This window comes from Myotis daubentonii, chromosome 10, assembly GCF_963259705.1.
Source record: "Myotis daubentonii chromosome 10, mMyoDau2.1, whole genome shotgun sequence".
In the NCBI taxonomy this organism is placed as follows: Eukaryota; Metazoa; Chordata; class Mammalia; order Chiroptera; family Vespertilionidae; genus Myotis; species Myotis daubentonii.
In genome coordinates, this window is record NC_081849.1 from 13,149,607 (window position 1) to 13,168,000 (window position 18,394).

Below are 18,394 nucleotides of genomic sequence, written 5' to 3' on the forward strand. Positions count from 1 at the left end.
TCTGATGTGGGTGAGATGTGCCCCTGCCCTGGAGAAGTTCTTGTCTAATTCGGTTTAGTAACCAGTAGCAGCTGCCCAGTGGTCTTGAGAAGGGAGAAAGTCTTTGGGGTGGAGTGGTCATGTGTAACCTTACGGATCATGTGAGATTGAACCAAGCCTTGAAGAATTGGGCCAGCAAGGACACTGGGAGAATGTAAATTAAAGGGAAAAACCCAAGACTGTGGATTACTGGACATATGTGTTTTGACACTCTGTTATCACTAATTTAAGCAAAACAAGTTTGACGTGTAGAATGAGGTTTTTTCCTCCTTTCCTGGGGAAACAAAACAAATATTAGAGTCTTCTGTTAATTTTTTCGTGGTTCCTCCCTACTCTTATCAGCTTTATTAAACTTTAATGTCTCTTTAATCCCTTTAACTCTGTTTGTCTTAGCTGCTTCCATTTTTATTTTTATAATCTGCTCTTCCCTCTTCTGTCCTTCCCTAACCTAATAGGAATCTAAATTAGAGCAGGAAGAGGGCAGCAGTGGGAGGAGCCAAATGGGATGGAGTAAAAGTGAGTTTACAGAAATGGATGGGACTCAAGTTGATTGAAAGTTTTTTGTTTAGTTGTTTTGAAAATATTTCTTTAGAGAATTAATAGTTGGTCTACCTAGGTAATTTACCATTTATAACATGAGGGATGTTGATTTGATTGATGCTTCTACCCCCACCATCTCTGTAAGTGCATTAACATATTCCAGGTGTTCTGGGCTGGTATTTGGATGTGTTAGGACAGCACACTCTACTCAGGCATGTGTGGGCACATGTACAGTCCCCCTTGGCTTCGGTCATTGTTGCATTTAAGATGTTCTACCCAAATAAGACAAAAGGAATTTCTGTCTACACACACACACACACACACACACACACACACACACACACCAAAAAACAAACAAACAGAAAAATCCCAGAAAGATTGAACATGAGAAGCCTCAACCTAGTTGTGGATAAATTAAATGAACAGATTGACTTACCAAACAAGAACATATTCCTACATCGGCATTTTGGAAACATAATAATAGAAGCTTATCAATTGGATCCAATTGAAAAAAGTTGTCAGTTCTATAGAAAAGATCAAAAAGGGTGCACAGGGGCAAGAAGTGAGAGAGATGCTGTTAGGAATGGCATAACTAAAAGAAATTCTATGAGAACTAACTGGAAATTCTGTTTGGAAATTAGTTACCCATATTATCATTTAACAATGGACAGATGCTTTGAATCAACAGGAAGGACAATGAGATTTCAAGAAATGTGATGTGACATAGTGAGTTCCAAAATCAAACAAGGGAATGTAATTATTAGCGTAAAAAAAGATGAATTTTTATACAAAAACAGTATGGCAAGGCAACGAGAGACCTATAGGAAAGGGAAATTCTGCTCCTGGTTCTTACCGACCAATAGGAACCACTCCAGGGAAGTTACACTCCATTTCAGTTTTCCAAAAGAGACCTGTGAGAGTGCTACTAGCTACCAAATGCCTGTGGAGCACCAAGACCTTGAAGAGTGTTTGTAGAACTGGGTAATTCTACAGAGGGTTTGCAATTCCATCATATCATGCATTCTTTCTGGTAAAGTTCTGAGTCAGGCAGGGCAGAGTTGTCCATCTTGGTTGCTCAAGAGAGGAACAACCCTAGCCAGTTTGGCTCAGTGCATAGCGTTGGCCTGTGGAATGAAGGGTCCCAGGTTCAATTCCAGTCAAGGGCATGTACCTCGGTTGCAGGCTCAATCCCCAGCCCTGCTTGTGGCGCATGTGGGAGGCAACCAATTGCTATGTCTCTCTCATGTCAAATGTTTCTCTGTCTCTCCTCTCCTTTCCATTCTTTATAAAAAAAAAAATCAGTGGAAAATATTCCTTGGTGAGGATTAACAAAAACAAAAGAATAAGAGAGAGGAACAGAGCCCTAACCGGTTTGGCTCAGTGGATAGGGTGTCGGCTTGCGGACTCAAGTATCCCAGGTTCGATTCTGGTCAAGGGAATGTACCTTGGTTGCAGGCACATACCCAGTAGTGGGTGTGCAGGAGGCAGCTGATCGATGTTTCTAACTCTCTACCCCTCTCCCTTCCTCTCTGTAAAAAATCAATAAAATATATTTTTTTAAAAAAAAAAAAAGAGAGAGAGGAACAGATAAATTGAGTAGAATGATTTGTTGAATGTCATGCAGCCATTGTTGGTGGAGTCATGATATAAACCTAAGTTCACTTTACCTTCACTCCTCTTTTCTATAATATCAGCTAGTTATGCCTTTCCTACATAGAAAAAGGGTAAGTGGACCAGTTATCTTTGAAACATTTGCATAAGCCCTCAACTTCTACATAACTACTTACAGGCTGTATACTTACTCCCTTCCTAGTGTTTATAAGGTTAATAATCCTATCTAATAAAAGACAAAAAGGGTAATTGACCATACCTTCGCTACTCTTCCCATTGGCTAATCAGGGTGATATGCAAATTAACCACCAACCAAGATGGCGGCCAGCAGCCACGCAGCTGAAGGGAGCAGGAGGCTTGCTTGCTCCAGTGATGGAGGAAGCCAAGGTTCCCCACCTGCCACGGCCCGGCTCTGAGTTTTGAAAGCAACAGCTACGAAAGCAACAAAGTTTCAATTATAGAAGCTAAACAAACCCCAGATACCTGCTTTCAGCAGGCCGTGGCCTCAGAGCTAGAGCTGGCTCTCAGCTCCAGTGACAGCAACGAAGTTTCAATTATAGAAGGTAAATAAATCCCAGAATTAAAAAAAAAAAAAAGAAGAATAGGAGAGGCTGGGAGCTTCAGTCGCTGGCTAGTCTGAAAATGGCCCTCAGCCCCTCACCCAGGCTGGCCAGGCACCCCAGTGGGGACCCCCACCCTGAAGCGGGTGTGACTAGCTGCAAATAGCCATCAGCCCCTCACCCAGGCTGGCCAGGCACCCCAAGCAGGACCCCCACCCTGATCCAGGACACCCTTCAGGGCAAATCAGCCGGCCCCCACCCGTGCACCAGGCCTCTATCCTATATAGTAAAAGGGTAATATGAAAACTGACCCTAATAGCAGAAAGACTGGGAATGACTGGTCACTGACACACACTGACCACCAGGGGGCAGACGCTCAATGCAGGAGCTTCTCCCTGGTGGTCAGTGCACTCCCACATGGGGGAGCTCTGCTCAGCCACAAGCCAGGCTGATGGCTGCCAGTACAGCGGTGGTGGTGGGAGCCTTTCCTGCCTCAGCAGTGCTAAGGATGTCCGACTGCAGCTTAGGTCTGCTCCCCGCTGGCAAATGGACATCCCCCAAGGGCTGCCGGGCTGCCAGAGGGATGTCTGATTGCCATCTTAGTCCCAATCCCCCGGGGATCAGGCCTAAGCCAGCAGGTGGTCATCCCCCGAGGGGTCCCAGACTGCGAGAGGGCACAGGCTGGGCTGAGGGGGACCCCCCCCCCCCCGAGTACACAAATTTTTGTGCACCGGGCTTCTAGTTTTATATAAAACCAAATTTTTTGTTGTTGAATACTGACTTAAATATTTTAAATGTAGAATGAGCCCATTTTTATTAAAAAAACTAAAGAAATCCAATTGTAAACAAAGGAAAGAGACTGCAAATTAATACATCTTTAAATAAATTGTAAGTGTTTTTCCCTTCATATTTGTATTTTTCAAATTTTATGCAAGGATATATATTTTCTACAAGCATAAATAGGTATATACTAGTGGCCTGGTGCATGAAATTCGTGCATGAAGGGGGCGTCCCTCAGCCCAGCCTGCACTCTCTCTGATCGGAGACCCTTTGGGTGATGTCCGACTGCTGGTTTAGGCCTGACACTGTGGGATCGGGCCTAAACCAGCAGTTGGACATCCCTCTCACAATCTGGGACCACTGGCTCCTAACCACTCACCTGCCTGCCTGCCTGCCTGATTGCCCCTCACTGTCTTTGCCTGCCTGCCTGATTGCCTCTAACCCCTCTGCCTGCCTGCCTGATTGCCCCTAACTGCCCTCCCCTGCCGGCCTGATCTTGCCTCCAACTGCTCTCCTGTGCCAGCCTGATCTCGCCCCCCAAAACAAACAAACAAACAAACAAACACTTCTCTCAGATTTGGTTCTGTTTGGTCGTTTTCTATGCCAGTCAGCATCAAAAGCTCCGCCTCTTAGGCAGCCATTGGCTCCTCACACTTCACTCAGATTTGGTTCTGATTGGACATTTTCTATGCCAGTCAGCATCAAAAGCTCTGCCTCCTAGGCAGCCATTGGCTCCTCACAGTTGGCCCAGATTTGGTTCTGATTGGTCAGTTTCTATGCCAGTCAGCGTCTCTGGGCCTATCAACAGGGCATGATCAGAAGGGCGGGGCTGATCAGCAGCCCAGTGGAGGCCTGGAGAGAAATGGAGGCACGGCTGCTGGTCAGACTGTGAGAGAAAGAGAGAGGCAAGTGCTGATCAAAAGCTGCCACAGAAGCAATGGATCAGTCCCTGCTTCTCCCTTCAGGCCTCTCTCTGGCCCTGATTCACAGCCCCCTCAGCAGTCAGTGCTGGGGCACCGTGCCTGCAGTCAGCCGTGGCAACCCAGCGCTGGCTGCAGGACTGACTTCCAGTTGGTGGAGCCTCAGTCGTTACTGGTCGTTATGACCCAGGGTTTTATATATTAGGGTATGTGTGTGTATATACATATATATGTTAATTTTAAAAAATAATCTTTCATTACAAGCACTTTGGTCTTTTTTACAAACAAAGCTATAAATCAGTCATGCAATTTAGATGAAAGAATACCATTCCAACTCCACACAATTGTGTGCAATCCTTTGCCATTACTTCTAGATCAGTGTCCAAAGTTAAATGGAAACATCAGAGCTCTCGGTTTTGTTTCATTTTAATTTATTTTTTAGTGAGGTGTAATCGACATCTAAGGTATTAGTTTCAGGTATACAATGTGATGATTTCATAATCTATAGTAATAAAAGGGTAATATGCTAATTAGGGCAGACGTCTTTCAGACGTCCTTCCAGACAAAGCCTCAGCAGCTGCCCGAGGCTCAGGCAAGCCGTGGATGGCGGCTACTGCTGCCCAGGGCTAGCCTGAGGCTCAGGCAAGCCACGTCTGGCTGTGAGACCTGAGGCTCAGGCAGCCATGGTGGCCGCCAGTGGCAGCAGTGGGGTGATGGGGGCGGTGCCTTCCCCTGATCAGCCAGGTTGCCTCCCGCAGAGGGAGGCCAGACTGCGGCTTAGGCTGGGGGCCGAGGCAGAGGCAGCTAGGGGCGATCAGGCAGGCAGGCAGAGTGGTTAGGGATGATCAGGCAGGCAGGCAGAGCAGGTAGGGGTGATCAGGCAAGCAGGCAGGTGAGCGGTTAGGATCCAGCGGTCCCAGATTGCGAGAGGGATGTCAGTCTGCCGGTTTAAGGCCTGATCCCTGCCTGCCTGGGATTGGAGAGGGTACAGACCAGGCTGAGGGACCCCCCCTCTCCTGTGCATGAATTTGGTGCACCAGGCCTCTAGTTTGTATATATTTAAGATCTACTCTCTTAGCAGCTTTCAAATATGCAACACAATGTTATTGACTGTAGTCACCATTGTACATTACATCCCTGTCACTTATTTATTTTATAACTGGATGTTTTTACCTTCTGACCTCCTTCACCCGTTGCACTCCCAACCTCCTATGGTAACCACCAAACTGTTCTCTGTATTTAGGATGAGCTCTGGATTTTAAATCTGAGCACTTGGATCAGAATTATGACTTGCCTGCTTACAGTGGTATTTACTTAATTCACCCAATTTTTGAGCACTGTGAAGCACTCCTGATATTGAAACCCCCCCCACCCCCACCCCATTAGTGGGCTTCCACGCAGTTGAGCAGAGGATGATTGTGGCACCTGAGCTGCTCCCTCTCCCTCCTGGAGTAGGTGGTGGGCTTCCCCTGGGTCGTGCCTGAGCGCAGGCCACTGCACTTCCTCCAGTGCACCACATGGTGGTGCCTTTTGACATCTCCAGCCTCCCAATGTAGGTTTTCTTCTTTAAATCAGGTTTGTCTTCCTTCTGAAAGTTTAGGGCATCCCCCAATTTTCTTTCAGTGTCCCCTTTTCATTAATAGGGAATTCAGGGAGAAAGGTAGCAGCACCTAATTTCACTAGTTTCCATGTTAAAAATGAGTATTTTTTTTGGTCAAATTTTAATTTGGAGATTAAAAAAAATTCTGTCAGAAGTGTTTAGGGGCCGGGATGGAGGTTTATTTTGCTTTCCTCTTTAATGTTGTGTGTTTTTTTAAAATGCTGGAGCATTAGTCATCTTGTGGGATTAAGTGAGTTTCTCAACAATTAGGCTGAAATAACTCAACTTTTTTATATATATATAAAACCCCCAAATCCAGCTGATGCATGGCAGAGATTGTTTGGGTTTGAAACATATGGTGGTTAAAAAAAAAAAAAAAAAGAGTCCTCAAACCATCAGCATTTCAAAGGTTTCTAAAATGTTTGATTCATCACTGTCCCAGCCCTTGAAATTACACAATATGTTCCTTAAGTTCAGGATAATCAAGAAAGGGGGAAAGTTTTAATTTACAAGATTTAAAAATATGTTTCTTAGTTCATTACACAGCTGCCATCTTATCTGAATTATACTTATTTTAAACACTGTAGGTTCTGGTTATTCTCTCTCTCACACATACACACACACACACACACACACACACACACCACTGCAAGTATGAGTTGAATATAAAAAGCACATATAAATGCAGGATTTTGCTTGAACTGGGTCTTATTTACAATGGTATTGTGCCTTTTGGGACCCTATTTTAAATGGCACATCTTCTGTCTTACCTGTATTAAATACTGATGCGGCCTTATCTCCTTCCTACCTATATCTTTTCAAAGCTGTTTTGGTTGCATTTATTTTATAAAGCAAGGTAGTCTGCTAACTTCAACTGTGAACTTTAAGATTTAACTTTATAATTCTATATATCAGAAGACTAGTATGCCATGGGGTACATCACTTAGCCTTTCTTTGTTTCCATTTATTCCACTTTACCAAGTAAGACTCTTTATTTTCTTTCTGGAGATTCCCCCCACCCCCCAAGAATTCACTAAATAATGTATAAGATTTGAAGGTGGTGGTTTTTAGGAGGACTAAGGCAGAGTATTTCCTTTGAGAGGAGAAAGTAGCCCATTGTTAAAGCATAGGATGAAATTCTGATTCTAATTTATTCTCTTTGAACCTAATGGTAAATGCTACTTGCTGTAAGATGTGGGCCTTGGGGCATTTCCTCTAGCTAAACCTTTCCTCCAAAAGGCTGGCACCTTTGGAGGAGAGATCCCCACCCCCACGGCACCATCCCTGACAGCTAAGGTTTTGTTTCTTGGGAGAAGCAGTGGTCCGCTAAGGTCCCTGGTGATAGTTACCATTTACGAATAGCCAGTGTCCAGATCCAGGGCAATGCGTTCCCACCTTCTGCCCACTGAGCCCAGCTTGCTCCTTCATGTTATTTAGTCTTGCTGACTGACCACAATTTGGATCCACCTGAGTTTTTAAAAATTTTTAAAAAGGAAATTTGCTCTTTCTGATTGTACATTAATTTGTTCATTCCTTTACTCAACAAAAATTTATTGAGTCTCTCCTGTGTCGGGCATTGTGTTGGGGATACCAAGATGAGTAAGACTCTGAAATGCTTTGGGAGAAACATGTGTAGGTGAATACATATGTACAGATATATTCACATGCACATACGTGTGTGTGTGTGTGTGTGTGTGTGTGTGTGTGTGTGTGAGCAGTACTGTCATGGAAGTAGGAGCAGAGTGCCAGAGTTCCTAAAAAGTTATGAATCTGCTGTAAATCTCTAGAATTTCTCTTCAGAATTAGAGTGGAACATCATTTAATCTAACCAAAGGAAACTGATTTCTCAAGGCCACTAACTAGATACTGAAAGAATGTGGACCAGATCCCGGGCTTTTGACTTTTGTACTTTCTCTATTGTCATACCCAAATGTCTCACAGAAGACATAGCGCTCATGGGCAGTTTCCTACAATGCAGTAAACGGTGAGAATATAAAATTTGTATTTTGATGATAATTTTCTATTCTATCATTTGTACTTCTAATTGTTTACAAACAAGCAGCGTTTTTATTTGTAAGCTAGAGTATGACCTAATAGAGAGACCATGAACCTGAGGGTTAGTAGAAAGGGAGGGGAAAGAGGAAACTACCTTGTATTGAGCAGCCAGGCACTGTATATAGACACCTTGACCTCTGCTGTCACACGTAGTCCCTTTGACAGCCTCGCCAGGTCTGTGATGTTCCCATTTACAGACCAAGAGACTCGACACAGATTAATGACCCACCCAAAGACATGCAGTTGTTAGCCTGGTCAAGTTCAGCTCCTTCTTTAGCTGTCACCCCCCTCCTCCTCCTCCAGATAAACACAGCCCCACGGATCTCTCTGATCAGGAGCTGTCACAGTGGGAACGTTCACACATATTTTCATGATTATTGGCGCATCCACTTTCTGCCCTGGGCAGTGAGCTCTGTCAGTGCAGGGACCACGTGAGCCTGCTCACTTCTCTAAGATCCTTGCTGCGTGAGGAGGACGTTCACATGTTCAGGAGGTAGAGCTGGGACTCAAATTCAGTTCTCACTGGTACACGCAATCTGTCCGTATGGGGTCTCTGGATCCTCTTTGGAAAGACAGCATAGACAAAGCATTACCTTCTGTCCTTGTCTGTTTCACTGGGGAAATCAGGCATGAACTTGTTCCCGCACCATCCTTCTGTCCACTCTCTGGTTCTGTTGATGTTTTCCTCCAGTATTGGTGGAGAGTGTTTGCTGGGCACCTCACTTACAGGCTAGGAGCCGAGAAAATGTGTCTGATCTGGTGTAGAAGGCAGCAGTGCAACCCCTCAGACTCACTGTGGGGGGCCTGGTGTGTTCATTAACTGGTTCCCGGTTCCTGTCACCCCCAACAGGGGCACAGCACAGATCAAGGTAGGGAGCGGTGCACACAAAGGAACAGACAGCTGCCATTTGTGTGCCATGTAGTATACAGAGTGGCCTAGCTTTTTTGTTTTGTTTTTAAGCAAATACATATTTATCTTTAATTTCTTGGAAATGAGTGTTTTCTCAGAAAAGATTTTTAGGAGGTTTGGGATCGCACATAAAATAAATCAAATTCATAAAATAGATTAAATGACCTTATTTTCCTTCATATTTTCACTGCCATATCAGTGTGCTCATATTTGCTCTTGCAAAATTTCTGGACATTAAAGCCACGAGGTTCTCGCGGAGCAGCTGAGGCACGTTTTTGCAGGGAAAGGCCCAGGAGGTGGAGGCGAAGCTGGGGCGGCATGAGCAGCGCCTCTTCCCGCTCCAGGCTCACTCTGCTTATCTCACAGCTGCACTTTCCTGACCCTGCACAGCAGGGTGGCTGAAGGATAGAAACTGCATTTGCTTTTGTTCAGTGAAGCCAAAAGTCTTACTATTATTTTATGAACTCGATGTAAATAACAACTGACATGAGAAAGAGCATGATTTTAAAGAGCACCTTAATACACATCTTTACAATCATGGCGGTGGGGGCTAGGGGGGCAGTGCAAGGTGTGTATGTGTGTGTGTGTGTGTGTGTGTGTGTGTGTGTGTGCGCGCCTGCCTTTTTAAGCTGTATATAATCAATGTCTCCACCCTCTCCAAAAAGACCAGAACTGATTAAAAGAAAAAAAGCTACCTTAATGCATGTAAAAATACATTTGGCATCTGATTGAAAAGATACCAACTAACCATTTGATTTCCATGGTTGACAACTCTCAAGATCTTGTGCTCCTATATTTCATTTTAAGAATTACTCCCTGAAGTACAAACTGACTTCAAATTTTGAATAAAATCTAGCATTCAAATTTATAGTCACTTTGAAAACTGAGGGTTTATATCATTAAACCTGAACAGATTCTTAACTACAGCAGCCCAGTTGTACATGGAGAATCTGTATTTTAAAAACAAAGAAGAAGAAGTAGCAGAAAGAAAAACTTTCACATACATTTTTCTACATATTTGGGATATTTTTAAAGGAGCCATCATTTATGGGAAATAGTAATAAAATCCTGCCATATTGCAGTTTAAATTTAAAGGTGCTACTTCCCAGAGAAGATTTTGGTGTATCCTACAAAGGACTCAAATGATTTGTTCGGTTTTGTAGTTTTTTCCTCCTCTTGCAAGCTTAGTTCTGTTAAGAGAGATGCGGTTTCTTGGAGTGATCTCTGTGTTCACAACCGGTATGGAGAGCTCTCTTGGCTGGTCGCGGGCAAAAGTCATCTTTGTTTGCATGAAAGTTAAGGTCTGACTGAGCCAGGGTGAGCCTTTCATTTAAGAACAGTTAGAGACTGGGGTGTTCTTAATGTTTTAATCTCTGCTTAAGAGGTTTCTGTTACGAGAGGAAAATTGATAACATTTTTAACTCAGCAAACTGCCAGCAAACTGGCTCTGCTCTAATCCGAGTTTCTAGTGATTTATATTCTCCGTGGCAATGTGCTGTAACCTCAGAGTGATACCACTGTGGTGTAGATTGACTGCATTCCAAATGCTGGAATCACATACATAATGTTTTTACTTTTAAATAATATTCAGACACCAGAATAAATACCATATGTGCACTGATGCTGGTTACAATGGAACCTTGTCATTTCTTGTGAGGGGGAACATTCTTTGTTTCTGATTCCTGTTTGAAATAAGTATGCAAAAAATAAATACATACATTGACCGCATTTTGAGAAGGTTTAGGTAATCACACAGCTAAGGGTGTAGCTACAATTCCTTGAAATGTTGCATTAAAACTAAAAAGAATCCTGTGTTGCCACCACCCCTCTTTGACAGGCATGAAGGCAAGGATTGATATCCAACATTTCCCAGTGTGGGGCTCAGTTTTTATATTTTATATCTACAGCACTCTGTAGTTAAAGGACATCTGCTGAAGAAAAATCACCTCCATGAGCACTGTTCATAGGAAATGTGAGACTAACATGCTGATGACATGGTCACAGGGAGAGGAACACAGGTGATATAGGAAGGGATGGATTGATTGGAAAGCCAGGATTCAGTGTGAGACCTCATGTCATATGATGCCACAAATGCAGAATTGAGGTGGCCCAGCATCAAAACACAATCTCTCTGGATCCATTCTTTCCCACATGATGTTGAAGGTTTAAATGTTTCATAATGTTTAGAAATACCTCCCAAGTCATGCATTTTTACATTTTTGTTTTTATCCATCTTGGTTGGAATTCTAATCCACCTAGATAGATTTTAAAATGCCTGTCATATTTGTGCATCTACAACAGGCTCCAACAAGTCAATCCACATTTTTTTCTTGGGGAAGCATTTCAGTGCAGGTTTGTGCTGTTCCCATCAGTTGAACTATATTGGATTAGTGCTTATGGCATTTTAATAATATTTTGTAGATGAGGAAATTCTGGGCATCGGAATTGATGGCTTCCCTACTCCTCTGCACCCCATCCCCACCCATTTTTGTGAGGTTTGCCCAGAATATATAGTGAGATTAATGTGTGAGTCATACATCATAATGCACCTCTGACAGCTTATCTGGCAATGACTCAGAGTTTGGGGAAATCTTGCATCCTTTCTAGGAGTTATTTGTAGAAGTGTTCCCCATTATGAAAATGCTCAAAAGTTGAGAAGTTCTGAGACAAATATTGAACCTCTAACATACTGTCTCTCCTTTCAGCTTTTCGGATGATCCCTTATCCCCTAGAAAAGGGGCATCTCTTTTATCCGTACCCGATCTGCACAGAAACAGCAGACCGAGAACTGCTCCCGTGTAAGTCTCCCCTCTCTTTGTCTTCAGCCCGTGAGCAGGGTGCCTGAGGGGGGGTGGGAATGATAAATGTCTATCATGTTCCTTGTCTTTTATTACTCTTCTCCCAAACCCTGTCCTTATTTGATAGCATATGCATTAAAGTGAGCTACGTGAGTGGGTTGGGCTTCCTGCTCCTCTAAATCTCTTCAGATTTGTCAAAGACAAAGACACCCCGCCCCCAGGACTGGAATTTACATGAAGAGGCCCCTACTTCAGCCATCGGGTCGGCCTGAGCGCAGAGACCCCTACTTTGGGGCTGATGTTGACTGGGCTGGTCTAGTGTGCAGAGCGCTGCCTGCCTCTCCTCTGGCCACAGGCAGTTCGCACAGACTTCAGGGGAGCTGATGAGTCACTGATGGGAGAGCAGCACAGGGCCCTGGCACTTTGCCAGAGGTGGAGTTGTGGGGCGGGAGGTGTGTTCTCTGTGGTGCTGCAGTAGCCTTGGCCAGAGGGATTCCCGCGAACACCTAAGAGCTGCATGTAGTGAGTTGCACACCACGTGCGGAGCCCGTGTGCAGCCTCAGCGTGGTATGAGCGGGCCTCTGCCCTCAAGTGCCGTACCAGCCGGGGTCTGCCCATACCACGTGTGGAAAATACGATTTGGTTGACTGTAACACGACACCGTTTTGACAATTTGGGGTAACTAGTTATTATCAAATTATACTGTGCATGAGGATCAGGTCCAGGCTCTTCATGTCGCCTGACTTAGGACCTATTTTTCTCCCTCAGATAATGAGCTCCAAATTTTGGCTAGTCCTTCTTTCCATCTCTCTCCTGCCACCCCTCCCTCTTACCAGCCCCAGTTATATCATACCTCATAACTGTAACATATTTAAATACTTTGCCCAGAGGAATTGTGTAACGTTGGAGCCCTGAGTGCATAGTAAATTGTCCAACACCAGCATTATTGAGCCAGTCATAAATCTCCAACATGGTGGGGTCTGGGTGCAAAACGAATCTCTGTCTTAAACTGCAGTAGCAGGAGGTGGCTCACTTGTCTCCTTGCTAGCTAGCCTCAGTGTACACTTCGTTACTGAGGGAGCTGGGAAGCCTCAGTGACATGTTGTTTCTCGCTGGCCGAGTCCGATTGTGACAAGGGTCTGGTGTCTCACACTACATTAGATCTGATTTCAGAAACCCCTCTTATGGGCCATACTTTACCTTTTGACTTCCCCTTCAGGGAGATCCTTGTTAAAATTTCAGTTTTCTGGTATGAGAGACAGTTTTCTGAAAAGTACACTATTTTAAATGTTTTAGTTGAGTCCAACTAAGTTTCCATGGGTGTAGATTCACTGTTACGACAAGATTACAGTTCTTAAAAAAAACTTTACAGGAATAATTTTTATAAGCCTGAAGTAGGAAATTATGGCTCACATTTATTTAATTGAATGCAGTGGTCCAAGTCTGATCTCCCCTCAAAAGTTTGGGGGGTCTGGGTTTTGAGAGTGAGGATATGGAGAAAGTCGCTGTTGCCACAGTGGCCCCGAGTACACTTCCACCCACGTCTGAACCCTAGCAGGTTGACTTCCCTGGTTCAGGTGTGTGGTTGGTTAGCTTTGCCCCTCTCTCCCTCTCGGCCCCTCTCCACCCTTAGTTTCAGCAGAGTGGATGACTCTTAGGGATCTAAGTAATGAGAGCTGAGCAGTCAAGGAAAGGCCTTTACATCTTGGCTTTCCCGACGGAAGTGGAGCACTTGGATCCTTTTGGTTCAAGTGGCAATATTGTCCACATGCAGTTGCATGGTTTCCCTTTACCAGGGCCTCGGGCAGCTGGTGCTGGCCTCTCAGGGAGGCCCGCCCTCACCTCCCCTGGTCAGCACCCCCTCCAACCAGGTCACAGGCAGCCACAGAGCCACAGGAAGCAGGGAGTCCATTTTCTCAGTGGTACAGCTTTTTGGTTTCCCCAAACCCAGCATTTGAAATTTTAAAGTTATGGAAGGTGCTCTAAAGAGCACCAGTTATTTATTTATTTATGTATTTTGGCGGTATATTCATCATCACAAGTCTCCCGCAATTATGCCAGATGACCCTCATCTCCAAAGCCCTGGCCAGCGAAAGAGGTCCTGCTGAACGTCTCTCTGTCTGGGCGGCCCCTCCACCAACATACCTAGCGCGCACCAGGAAAAAGTACCAGATGAACTGATATCGCTGCCATATGATGGTTAAAAATTACAGGCAGGCGAAAAGCTAGAGACAGGCTCTTTTCTCAGTGTACTGACTTTGGATTTTCCAGGTTGTATACAATGAACATGTGTTTTATAATTTGAATAAAGTTTTGTTGCCTTTGTGTTCGCTTTCGAGAAAGGAATATTATACATTAGGCAAAGATGGTGTTGCTGTCCCTGCCCATGAATGTGTGATATCCCCACACGAGCTCTGTCATGCTCCTATAGAGCACTGACAGCTGAACATGGACTTGGGAGAAGCAGTTAGGCAGCCAAAGGCTGGCTGCAATGTTGACCATGGTTTGTTCAAGTGCCCTGCCTTTTTCATTTGCAACAGGCTTCAACCACAGCTCTGAAGAGTCCATCCCACATATAGAAATTCTCTGAGAATGCTTGGTGTTCCAGCCTTGATATTCCCTCTGATCTTCTCCACAGCTTTCCACGAGGTTTCAGTTTACCCAAAGAAGGAGCTTCCCTTCTTTATTCTCTTTACTGCCGGATTGTGTTCCTTCACAGCCATGCTGGCCCTCTTGACACATCAGTTTCCGGAACTTATGGGGGTCTTCGCAAAAGCTGTGAGTATTTGCCAAGAGGGAGGCCTCAGGGAAGGGGAGGAGAAAGCAAGAGAAGCAACATAAGAGAAATGGGGTGCAGTTGCATAGAAAAGGATATGCCTGTATTGATCATTTGCTCACTATTTAATTTCCTTATCATCAGTGGAATCTAAGGGCTCAGGCTCAAACTAGAAAGTGTAGATTGTTCGTTAATGTGTGCCTTACTTTGTTTCCTACACAAAGAGTTCTCAGCAGTTTCCCCCAAATGCATAAGGTCTAAAAGGATTAAATAAATAACGAAGGGATTCTTAGCAAAATGAAATATGTCTGGGAGGTTATTTAGTTTTGTATAATTGAATGACATTATTTTCAATCTTTAGATATTATGAGTCTTTTTTCAAGAAATATGAGATTTACATTTTCAAAGATGGTTTAAATTAAAAAATTTTAAATGATTACAAACGTTGGGCTCAGCAGTCGCCAACCTGTGGTCAGCGGACCACTGGTGGTCTGTGAGGTCCAAAAAGTCGGCGACCGCTGCTTTGGCTTATTTGGGAAATGAACTGAGAGGGTGTGAAGAGCTTGTAGTAGTAAGTACACAGATATGACATTTAGAAATATGTAAGTCCAGTAATAAGAATCTTTAAGGAGGATTGTGGAGAGGAGCTTTAATCAGAAAAGCCACCAGCAATTGACCATCAAGAACCACTGTTTCCGTGTTGAAACTGACCATTTTGGCCTGCACACACAGGATAAGTTAACTGACTTTGCCACAGATGAGTTTCAAACAGAAGAAATAAGGAAAAGCATATCCATTGTTTTCCTGGAACTCCTTTCTGATTTCAAGGCGAATGGAGTCAGAAAGGATGATTTTTAACGTAGCTGGGTTGATTTCATCCCTTTCCAGATGATTGACATTTTCTGCTCGGCAGAGGTCAGGGACTGGAATTGCAAGAGTACTTTCATGCATTTTGAAGATGAACTGGATTTCCCACCGGGACCTCAATCTCAACATTTCCAAAACTGAACTCATCACCCTTCTTCCTCACCTCCAAAATCGCTCCCCTCCTGTATCTCTGACCTCCACAGTAGCATCCTGTCACGCAAGCCAGGGACCCAGCAGTCCTCCTTACTGTTCCCGCTCTCACTCCCCACATCCCATCTGTCCAGTCTCCAAAACCTGTTGGGTGTAACCTCCTAAGCCACTAGACATCAGTCAATGTAATTCACATCTTCTCCTCCTACTGCCATGGCCTCTCTCTTAGTTTAGGTCTTCATTATTTCTTGCCTGGAATCCTACAAGTCATAAGCGGTCTCCTTGCTTCCTGTCTTATTCTTCGCCAGTCTTTCTTTCATACTGACACAAAAATGTGCTTCCTAAATTGCAAGTCAGAGCATGGTACTTCCTTGCTGGAATTTCTCCAGTAGTTTCCCACCACCTTTAAGATAAAACCCCAGCTCTTTAGCATGGCATGTAAGGTCCCTTGTGATCTGGCCCTTGTTTGCCTCTTCAGCCTCATCTCTCCCAGCTCTTTCACAGACACTGCTCAGGGCCAGAGTGAATTGCTCAGCCTTCCCAGAGGCACCAGGGTCTTGTTACCTCAGTACCTTTGCACATGCTATTTTCTCTGCGTGGCATGGTCTTTCCCGTCACCACCCCCACTTGTCCACCCTACTAGTGCCTCTTTATTCCTTTATACTCGGCTTTCTAAATTTCTCTTAAGCTGAGTTAGATCTTTCCTCTATGATCCCACAGTATTTCATGCAGACATATATGATCACGTTTATTGTATTATATAATTGTTGAAAACTTGCCTGTCGCCCTTTTAGAATGGGAGCTCCTTGAGAGCAGGACTGTGTCTTCCTCATCTCTGTATCCCCAAAGCTATGCATAGTGCCTTGCACATAGTAGCTTTCCAATAAATGATTATTAAATAAATAAATGGTAGTGGTTTCTGCAGAAAGAATCAGTGTAAAAATCAGATGCAGCCTAGCATTTCTTCTCTTCTTTTATACTTGTAATTATCGACTCTTAGGGTTGAAAGGGACCTTAAACAAAATGCCTTCAACAGAAACATGATGGAGATCATGTAGACTCATCTTGAATCCTTTCAGCAATGGGGAGCTCAGCTATTTAACATCAAAGCCCATTTCATTGTTGGGTCACTCAGAACTTTTCTTTATCCTGATAAAATTGGCCTCCCTTTAATTCCCACTATTGTTCCTACTCCACCCTCCAAAACTATAGTAAACAAGCCTATTTCCTCTTACAAATTCTTAAGATAAATAATGCATTGATGGCCACCTGGAACTTCTGACTACCTCCTCTTTTCTCCAAGCAGAGTATCTTAAATTTCCTTATGTCTTCTGTACATGGCATGATTTCTGTACCCAGTGAGAATATATTTACAACATTAGATAATTACTGTTCCTCCTATGTTCATACTCTCTTAAACATTTTTAAGGCATTTTTGTAAAAGTATGTTATTGGCCCCGTATTCTCCATTAAACTAAAAAATAGTGCTTGGTGGGAGTTTTGGATTAGAATAGAGATTTTCAGCCTCTAGATGCATAACATTCACCTGGTCCTACCAGGAATTCAGAATTGTGAGGCTTAGCACTAGGAATCTTTTTAACGAGGACCCCAGATGCTGATGACGGGTTGAGGACCACATTTCCTTTCAAGAACATTATGGCTGTGTGGGGTGCTGTCAGAGCGATTGAGGCAAACACTCTAGGAATCAGTGGTTCCCCCAGGCTGCACCTGGGAACCATCTAGGGCCGTGGTCGGCAAACCCCGGCTCAGGAACCACATACGGCTCTTTGGCCCCTCGAGTGTGGCTCTTCCACAAAATACCATGTGCGGGCGCTCACGTACAGTGCGATTGAAATTTCGTGGCCCGAGCGCAGAAGTCACTATTTTGTGGAAGAGCCACACTGAAGGGGCCAAAGAGCCGCATGTGGCTCCCGAGCCGCGGTTTGCCGACCACGGATCTAGGGAGATTGACAGTTACTATGCCTGCCCTCACCAATCCCCAAGGGAATCTGGCTTGATTGGTTGGGGATGCAGTTTGGGCATCTGAGTTCTCAGACACTCCCGAGGTGACTCAGGTATGGAGCCAGCCACGGCATTGAATGAAATGACTCATCTCCGGACACTGCGTTAAGTAGGATGGGATTGGGAGGATGGGGACAGTAAATAGAGAACTGGGTGTTCTCCGGGAAAGCTGTGCAGCCCCCGAGTGTCCGAGATGCGTTCATTGTGGTGCCAGACAAGGGGCACTCTCCTTATTTAATGTTTTCAAGTTTTGATTTTGATCAAATGATTGAACAAAATATAAGTTTGCTTTGCAGGGCTCATCATATTTTATACCCTACCAAGGTGTGGGCGTTTGGTCAGCTCCTTGTAATATTCCAATATGACTTAGATCAATTTGCTTCTGCTTTTAAAGCTCTGTCTGGAGGATCACATTCATCTTGCCCTTCATTAAGGTTTAACAGTTTCCAAAATGTCTGGAGAGACTTTGTGAGGAAGGAAGATGGATGGCCTGAAAGAGATGAGCCGCGTCGCCCTCCTCCTCCCCATGCCGCCCCTGTAGTCTTCCCCACATCACATTTTCACCCTTGTCACTCCACAGGGCCCCTCACGAAGCCTCCTGCAGGTTATCACAGCTGCCCTACAGGCTGCCTGCAACCATCTGCTGCTCTTGAAACGGACTTTCCCAGCCCTCGCCTGCGATACGTCCCTGGGATAATGACTTTTAGTAGATGCAGAGATGGCCCTGCCACCCCAGGCCACATGCAGTGTGGGGGCTCTGTCGTGT

At 44.5% G+C, this 18,394-nt stretch overlaps 1 protein-coding gene across 7 annotated transcripts in view; it reads left to right on the forward strand.

Annotated features, from left to right (window-relative positions):
* ST7 (suppression of tumorigenicity 7) overlaps positions 1 to 18,394 on the forward strand; it is a 327,721-nt gene that overhangs the window by 305,166 nt on the left and 4,161 nt on the right. For 3 of the 7 annotated variants that reach the window (XR_009454691.1, XM_059711622.1, XM_059711625.1), the window contains 2 exons: positions 11,721 to 11,813; positions 14,452 to 14,591. Coding sequence is in view for 6 of the 7 variants with exons in the window: in XM_059711622.1 (XP_059567605.1) it covers positions 11,721 to 11,813; positions 14,452 to 14,591 (233 nt within the window). In the remaining variant the exon portion in view is untranslated. Of the gene's footprint in view, positions 1 to 11,720; positions 11,814 to 14,451; positions 14,592 to 15,477; positions 16,506 to 18,394 lie in introns of those variants that run through there. The other 4 variants (XM_059711621.1, XM_059711626.1, XM_059711627.1 and 1 more) reach the window with 3 other exon arrangements.